General features: G+C 43.4%; 1 protein-coding gene across 2 annotated transcripts; it reads right to left on the minus strand.

Annotated features, from left to right (window-relative positions):
* Window positions 1-13: 13 nt before the first annotated feature.
* samd1a (sterile alpha motif domain containing 1a) lies at window positions 14-7,726 on the minus strand. 2 transcript variants are annotated; one of them, XM_032587126.1, is made up of 7 exons: window positions 7,142-7,726; window positions 4,469-4,823; window positions 3,953-4,086; window positions 3,786-3,846; window positions 2,795-2,870; window positions 1,271-1,385; window positions 14-1,172 (listed from the first exon to the last, which is right to left on the minus strand). In XM_032587126.1, the coding sequence occupies exons 1-7, from the start codon at window positions 7,502-7,504 to the stop codon at window positions 1,026-1,028; spliced, it is 1,251 nt and encodes a 416-aa protein (XP_032443017.1). In that variant the 5' UTR covers window positions 7,505-7,726; the 3' UTR covers window positions 14-1,025. The 2 variants fall into 2 exon arrangements, with proteins under 2 accessions (XP_032443017.1, XP_032443016.1); XM_032587125.1 differs by having other exon boundaries at window positions 3,953-4,089; window positions 7,142-7,667.
* Between the last annotated feature and the right edge of the window lie 1,095 nt (window positions 7,727-8,821).

Below are 8,821 nucleotides of genomic sequence, written 5' to 3' on the forward strand. Positions count from 1 at the left end.
AAAATCAACCAACTGAGAGAGATGAGCTTTATTTTCCAACTTTGGAAGAATTGTTTCATATTACAGATAAAAAGGGGAGAGGCTACACTTGAGATGAAGACTACATAATATGGAATGTTACACAGTTCAACTGGCCATCAAAACACAACGCCAGGACAGACCAATTGTAAACAACATAAAATATTGCATTTCTTAAAGTTATCCGTAAACAGTCGCTTAGCAGCTCTATTGAATTTCAAACTACATAACCAGCAAGAGCAGCGTTTCTTGCAACATTATTACTTTGTTTTGCTTGAATGTAAGAGCACATTATATTGGGCTGCATATTTTATGGTCACTTACACCTGGAATTATTTCCCCCAAGTCAATCTGTATCGTCAGACCACAATCATTTATAACTAAGACTGAACAGATAGTAAAACACATTAAGGGTTATATCTCAGTGTGGCAGAGACACTGAGGCAATAATCCACTGCAGCAGCTACCGGTGGAATGGGAACTCAGGAATGAAACTAACTTTTAACGCAGACACATCGACTTTGACGCTTAGATCTCATCACATAGCAACAGCTGGTGTGCTTAATGTTCTTTGTGACCTTCAGTTTTAAATGTTACAGAAAGTTGATGGGAAGACACCCCAACCTGTGGCAGCAATGCGCCACAACTCTGTGGTGGTCCACCTGGTGCAGCTCTGTTTACCGTCTGCTACCCAAAGTTTCGCTCTTGCAGAAAGGTCAGCGCTGCTCCGCTTAAACAGATTTTGCCTGCAGCTGTCTTTTGTCTAGAAAGGGGCCACAGGAGTGAAATGAAAACCGCTTGAAAAACCAAAGACCACAATGAGAGGTAGGATGACTGTCTTTCAGTTTCTGGTCGTTCTCACAGTGAAGCCGAATTCCACCGCAGCCTGTCCCACTCCACGCACCTTCTACTTATATATATGAAGGCGGGCAGTGGGGTCCAGATGGCAGAGGGACTGCATGCATGTCTTAGTTCATACAGCATCGTCTGTCATGCCGATCATCCCTTCAGATGTCGTCGCATTCCAGGAAGTGGGTCCTCTGCAGCACTTTGACGTGGCGCTCGTAGATTTTGAGGGCCGGGCCGAGTCGGATGGACAAGCCGGTCAGGACGTCGCTGCGCTGCATCAGGAGGAGAGACTTCCCGTCAATTTCCTGTTGAGGGAAAATCAAAACGCATGAGAAAATATTCTACCTCAGTGTTACCAGATGAAGGGAAGTTATGGTCTTTTAGCGCCCTGAACTGAACTAACCTGTGTTCGGAAAGCAACGGCCTGCTCTGGAAAGCCTGCCGCTGAAAAGTAACTGGCCACATCTGCCACAGTCCACTGCAACAAGTTCTGGTTCATCTTCTCCATTTTCACCGAGCTGCAGAAAGATGGAACACAAAGAGTTACAAACAACTTCAAAACTAATCTTATGTATCACTTTGAGTAGCTTTTTCAAGCTTTCCTTATGGTAGTTTGTGCAAATGACAAGTTTATTAGTTTGTTTATATTCATAATCAGGTGGACTAAAAATAAAGTCTTCAAGGGCTTGTTTCTCATTAACACAAAGCTGCTGGGTGAGGTGATGTCAGTGGGCCTAACATTGCCTCATTGAAAGACACATTAACACATGAAAGAATATGTTTAGAGAACTGTGTTTCCATTAGAGGAAAACTAGCTTTACATCTTGAGACAGCCACTCGTTATCCATCAACTCTGTAAAAGCTTGAGTTTTCAAGGTCTTCAAGTGGTATCTGAGATACCAAGATGTTGAAGACGAAAGCTTTAAACTCAGAGCTCTGTATGTTAGATAAAGCAAGACGTGACTGTTCGATTTTAAATACGGAGCGCAGCACAAGGATTCATACTTCTTAAACTATCCCCACATTTTGTCATAACACAGCCACAAACTTCAACGCTAATAATCATGTGTGTTGGAAAACTAGCACTTCTCCGAACACGCTGTCCCATGGCTGTGGCAGCATTATGCTGTCGAGATGATCAGAGTTGATGGAAAGATGAATGAGATGAATACAGGGCAATCGCAGAGGAAAACCTGTTAGATTCTGCAAAAATCATATACCCAAAACAGTGATTGATTCATCTCTACGATTACATAGAGATGAAATCGTAGTCATGTGCTGGAATGCCTCAAAGTCCATACCTAAATCTAACAGAGAATCGGTGGCGAGACTTGGAAAAATAAAAAGATGTTTTCTATCTAATCTGATTGAGCTGCAGCTATTTCGCAAACAAGAGAAAGACAAATTTTCTCTCTCTAGATGTGCAAATCTGGTAGAGACACACCCTAGAAGACTTGCAGCTGTAATTGCGGGGAAAGGAAGTTTTACAAAGCTTCCCCCACTAGGGGCGCCGAATAAGAATACATGCCACACTTATGACTTATACTTGTGAAAAACGTTAAACATAAATCATTTTTCTTCCAATTCACAGCTACACTTTTCTGTTTGTTGGTCCGTCATAAAAATCCGTTGATGTTTTGGTTGTGACAATATGAAAAAAACCTCAAGGAGAATAAATACCTTTGCAATGCACTGTATGGTACAGCTGAAACCTGTTCAGTGTTTGAGAAACTTATTTTTGGAAATGTAAGTTTATCTGTTAAAGGCCAGAACATATAATGCTGCAACACAAAAGTCTTTGTATATTCTGGAATTTATTTTCCCTACTTGTTAAATGTGGAAAATACTAAAATTTTATAGAAAGTTAGCTTATCATGAGTGACTGAATAATGTATCTATAGATTCAGAATAACAGCAGGATACTCACACTTCATCAGCTGTGCCACCATTGATGAGACCGCCTTCAGCCGCTGTGAAGGGCGGCTCGATCTTCTTAAGCGTACCTGTAGACAAAAACAAGCTTCATTATTCTATGAAACTATATCTTGTTCGCTATTCTTTTTATTTATATATGTGCCAGTTTGGTCATCTGAAGACAAATCACTTCTGTTTGGTATGAATATTTTCCAGGAGAACAAATCTATTCAACTATACGTAATGATATTCATTTGTGAGATGAAACGTTAACTAGAAAATATCTTTTTTGTTTTTTTCTTGTATCTAGTTTTCTGTACAGAAGCCTCTGCTGTCATGGTATGATGTGTTTTTCTATTAGAAATGGTTCACGGTTCAGTACAGAGAGGGCTTGGTGAATGATGCAGCTCCTAAGTGGGCCTGTCTATTTGAACAACACCAACGATGGGCATCATGCTGCTTGGCATGCATGAAACACATGACAGGGATCTATAAGCATCTTTCAGCGGGATGTCCCTACTGGGCAAACAACAGAAGCATAACATATAGAGGCGTGGTGTCTGTGGTGGTAAAAATGACTAGGTGATGTCCATTTCTAATATGTCCTTTGTCCACAAATGTCCCAATAAAAACTAGTAAGAAAACTCACTTCACAGGTTTCAAATGATAAAACAGAACTTCCTTTACCAAAAACTATAAACTGTTAGGAAACGTGCAGCATAGCAGTAGCAAAGAAGAGAAAAATAACTTGGTCTAAACAAAGACCATCTGGATGGAAGGTAGCAGGACAAGCTTGCAAAAAACTCAAAAAATCTTGAGCAAGCCTTCAGGCAAACAAAAGCCAAATGGCAGCCAGAGATAGATTTTAAACACAGACTTTTATCAAAATTGACATTTTATTATGAAATCACTTTCCAAGTTAGTGAGCAGTACAGAAAAAATAAATATTTTATGTAAAAGAAACCCACATGAAACAAAAGATTAACTGGTAAACTAACACTCACCGTTTTCAGGGGGTGGAGACACCGTCTGTAATCTTCCATCAGAGACATTCCTGACTTCCTCCTTTTGACCGAAATGAATGAATTCAAAATGAAAACATCAAGTAAAAATCCCAGCTGGAAGAATGCAGATGCTGTTTGACACAATAAGCGGATGGCAGGCCAGTTACCGGGCGTGCTGTAGAGTCGGGTACCAACTGGTCAGATGAGAGGCTGCTGCTGTCCTCCCTGCTTTCTGCTTCTTTCTTTCCGTTGGTTAAAGCGCTGGGGATCATCGTTCCAGAGTGGTCTGCTGGCTTCAGTTCTACTGCAAACACAAGGTTAGAAAACAGCTGTTCACCCATCCAACACAATCCTACAAGGACCAACTTTACCCTAAAGATGACCTGTAGCATAAAGCAATGCTACCAAGAGAGCGGATTAAATGAATCCTAAATAACTGGTGAGAAAATTTAATCTGCATGAAGTTCTCACAAATGCATCAGTTCCTCCCACAGCACTGCATCTGGCTTTACTGCATTTCTGCTGTAAATATCCAATAATTAATCATAGCTGCTTGAAAGCTCCCATCACAGCTTGGAATCCACTGCAAAGCTTAGTGTAAGCCCACACATAAAACAATATCAGAGTGCCCAAAAAAAATACGCCGGCAGCCCACATCATCCCGTGTCTAGCAGTGTGGATACCTTTGTCCTTCTGCATTCCTGGATGCTGGCGCTCCACTGGGCTGACAGCTGAATCATAAGCCCATTCATTGTGTGTTAGGACCGCGGGGCTGGAGGGGGGCAAGGAGTTGGGCCTCTCGCCTGGCTTCTGGGACGCGGCACAGTCCAGAGCCGAGCCAGCGCTGCAGTTGGGGCCAGAGCTAGGCCGGGAGCCAGAGGGAGAGCAGGGAGCAGAGGCGGCCCGTACAGGGGCACACTGCACTGGGGCTCCTTCACGCTGGGGGCTGGGAGAAGGTCGGTCCTGCCCATCACGGCTCTCCTCTGCCCCCTCCTCATCAGGATTACTGTCTGTGTCCATAGCCATAGAGGTGTCACCCTGCCAGACACAATCATGTAAGATTTCCAAATTTAATTTATTTAGAAACCTCAATCATTCACCATTCAAACCTTTTTGAAACTTAAACACTTTAAAAAGTGCAAAGACAGTTGAGCGGGACTGACTGTATGTCGGTGTCACATCATAAAAAAAAACAACATGCTCATACTGATGTTGCAATTTGGTAAATGATTGCCTCTGAGTGCCTGCGCGTCCTGCCATTACAAACGGGTTGCCGTCCGTGAAAACGTGATTACAACGCAGTCTGGTGGACGGTAACTAGTTTTACCATCTGTGCTCATCACTTGTACTCGGGCAAAGAGAAGGTTTTTTCCTTTTTCTTTTTTTTTTTTTTTCCTCGACGGCGCCCTGGGAGGAAAAGAAAAAATTACCTTGTGTGCGACTGCGTGTCCTATACCAGCAGTCGTGCACAAGAGCGCATTAAAGCCCGCCCCGCTCCTGTGGAAAGAGCCGCTTCTGTGGAATTCACCCCACAGGATGGCATTTTGCACAACTTTCACTAAAAAGCGCTGTCAAAAGCATCGCGATTTCGGGTTCTGAACTAGGATGTTTCACACAAATCAGCCGCTTCGCTCGGCGTGCCCCCCCCTCTTTGTTTTAGAGGCCTTGTTGAGCGGTAAAATTAATAACACACGGGGAGCACGAAAAGGGCCGATGGGAGGCGTTTTATCCTGTCTCAAATTTCCTCCAAAGTGCGCATGGAGTTGGGAGCCGCGGCAAATACCTCGCCATTGTGTCTGAGGGCTTTTCCCCAGTCGCGGCTCAAAACATCCGCACAATAGAAACAAACGCGAGGTTTTCAACAAAGCTCTCCGATCAGCGTCAGCAGACGACTCGATCGCCAGCCTACTTTGACTTTGCAGCGGGTCAACAGTTTAGTGTAAAAACGAGCCAGCGCAAAGAAATGAATCCGTTATCGGACACCTAGGCACCTACATCCGCAAGCCCCGCATTGCAAGATTGTCAAACAGCAGCCTTCTGGTCGCACTGACCAGCCGCATTCGTGTTTTTTTTTTTTAAGCGACACACACGTCTTTCAGAGAACAAAGTCAATTTTGATCTCGGCTTAACCCAAATCGGATGGGCGCATCCGCCATCTAGCGCCAGGAAAACAGTTTGCGATCGCTTTTAGTTTACAGCCGCCGGTTCCTGCGAGTCAAGCGACTTTGCTTTGATTTGACTCAAACGTCACACTGCAAGTAGTTGTCAGAGATTTTAAAAATAAGGGGAAATATACATATTGTGCACAGGACTGAAGGAACCACAACGACAGTCAACGCACGTCTTGGACGTGACCGGGTTTGGGAGGCTGTCCGAAAATGGATCTAGGGGTTCGACTTTATGCACCGTGTAAAAATCCCCCAGTCCACTACGGGAAATAAAAATACAACCAAATTACAAAATAATGATTTATCATAGCGTATATTCTGTTGGTGACTTTGTTGTATACAGTTATGGATTTAATCGTTTTATAAACACAAGCCCTTGCGACCGACCGCGAAAATACGTTTGGCCACATGGTGCAATCCACCATAGGTAGTGTTTCAATTCGTTTCCAGACATTAAAAAAAAGCAAAAAAAATCAACGATCAACCGTCCCGTCGTCCCCGATCAGGCTTCTACATCCGCGGTGTTCGACACTTTTTCCCCCACCTTTACCCACTCCCATATGATAAGCGTGAGGCAATAACAACAAGCAATTCCAGCCCAAATAATTCGAAAATAAAAGTCTATTTAAATAGAGTCTATTTGAAAGCTATTATTTTGAAGGCTGCATCAGTCTACTTCCGGTCTAACTGTAACCCGTTTCTCCCCCTTTCGCTTAACGCCGAGTTTGTGGCTTGAAAAGCGCTTTTGCCCCCCCCCCCCCAGCCTGCTGTAAATGGAGGCTGGGATTGTTGCGGGCGGACCAAATGGGAGAACTTTATGATTGTTGTCCGTTTTTAAACCGTCTGCGCAGTTGTTTTATTGTGCTTCTTTAACAACCGGCGCAGCATGAAATGTGGCACGCTCGCACAAGCTACACGCGCACCTTCTTTTCTTCTCCACCTCGGCAGCGCTCGAGCGAGCTCCAACCGCCGCTCCCCGTCTGCGGCACTTTTTGGGTGCACTTGCAAATCACTCCCCTCACCACTCCCCTTCTACTAACAAAAAGAGGAGCTTTTCCACCATTTTTTCACCCCCCAACTGCACAATGACTGTTTTAACTTCCACCTGTACGTTTTGCGTGACGTGACATGACAATGACATGTAAACACGTCAACCGTGGCTTCCCCCCTGCATCGGGTCTGCATTACCTCCAAATCCTCCTCGTCCTGGTCCACGGCACCGAAAGCGCTATCCCCGTTGCTCAGGTCGGAATGACTGGCTTCTTCCATCGCGCTCCGTCTCGCAGCCGTGGCTAACGAAACATCGTCTTTCTTTCTGCTCCGCCGCTGAACCTTGGCGGCGTTCCGGTAGGAGATGGAACCCTTGTAGTTAACTTTGAGCACGGTTTGCTCCTGGATCAGTTTCTCCAGTTCCGCGCAGGTTCGGTCAGGCTCGGACCCGTGTCGCCTCCGGACCATTCGGCAAATCCTCTCCAAGTCCGGCCGGGCTTTTCGAGACCGCAGCGAGTCGATAGTATCCAAAATCCACTCGCGGTACTTGGATTCGGACATCTTTTTTTCCTCGCTTTTTTTCTCCCCTTCTACCTAAGTGCGTCAAGCTTGAACGTTACACACGGCGATTTTTCGTGAGTCGCGGTCCGAGCCACACTGAGAAGCGGAAACCTCGCTCTACGCCTCCTGCGTTTGCGTGTGCGCTTAAGGTGGACTGACTGAGTTGGGGCGAAAAGTTTCACTCTAGAGGCCGCTTTTAAGGTGGAATTTGCTGTCCTGGACGGGAGCGAGCGCCCGCGCCAGGTTTCTCTCGGCCCTTTTGCATTAGGAGACATTTTGTGTACAACTTTACTTAAGAAAGGAGAGGTGGTCACTAAAGAAGCAGCATTGTTTGGGTAAACTAATATTAATCAATCAAGAGAGAAAATATAGATGTATAAGTAAGTCTACTAGGAGTCAAACTAGATTTATGGGGACAATAGTGGGGAAATATGTATCAATTGCTCTGTTTATTGATTAATTTGCATTTACTTTGTTCATGGAATCCTGCACAGAACAACCAGTAGAAATGATTAAACACCTCAGGTTATGGCTGCTAACATACCTACCAAGCTATATTTTTCTGTATGAATACTACTAGCAGTTCTACATTTCAGATCCTTTAATTGCTAATTATATTTTATGTTAAATTCTCTAAAAAAAGAATGTAAAGACATTTAAATTTTTGAGTTGTATATGTTTTTCTTTCTAAACTTTTGCTAGTCCTAAGTCCTAAGCAGAAGTTTAGTTCCCATTTTTCTTAGAGTAGCCAGAAAATCCAATGAGGCTCCAGATAAGAACACAATGATATTTTTCTCTTTTATATTTTAGAGGATGTGATAACTACAGCTTTCAATAAGGCAATGTTTGGTGGCTGCCTTAATTTTATATCTATATTCACATTCAGTTCCCCTTAGTCATATTTCTTGTGTATAGATAAATAAATAAGTTTCTATTCTTTCCTGTTTTTCATTTACATCTTTATTACCTTTAGCAAATGGTCAAGTGGTTTACCTTTACCAAACCACTACCTCATAGCTTAACAGATGAAAATATTATGCTGTAAAAGTAATTCCTCCCTAGCCCCTTACAGATTTTTCAGTTTTGTCAAAGTTAAATGTTTTAGATAACCAGTGACTCACAATGCTGCAAAGACTCATGGAATTTCATGGGCAAAATACTCAGTTCAGCACATTGTCCACTGTATTTCTTTTTACTTTTTCCTGAATCTGACTCCTCTTTCTGTGGTAATTTAAGATCCACCCCTAGTAATCCGTTTATCCAAACAATGTCACAGCCGTTTTAATGAATTCATCCATAAAAATGTTGCATTGCTTA

The sequence above is a fragment of the Xiphophorus hellerii genome, chromosome 16, assembly GCF_003331165.1.
Source record: "Xiphophorus hellerii strain 12219 chromosome 16, Xiphophorus_hellerii-4.1, whole genome shotgun sequence".
In the NCBI taxonomy this organism is placed as follows: domain Eukaryota; kingdom Metazoa; phylum Chordata; class Actinopteri; order Cyprinodontiformes; family Poeciliidae; genus Xiphophorus; species Xiphophorus hellerii.

Coding starts and splice junctions, on each gene's coding strand:
- samd1a (XM_032587125.1), bottom strand. CDS start 7,504: ATGTCCGAATCCAAGTACCGCGAGTGGATTTTGGATACTATCGACTCG. Junction 3,847..3,952: donor CCGACTCTACAGCACGCCCG/GTAACTGGCCTG, acceptor TTCGGTCAAAAG/GAGGAAGTCAGGAATGTCTC. Junction 2,871..3,785: donor GTCTCCACCCCCTGAAAACG/GTGAGTGTTAGT, acceptor TTTTGTCTACAG/GTACGCTTAAGAAGATCGAG.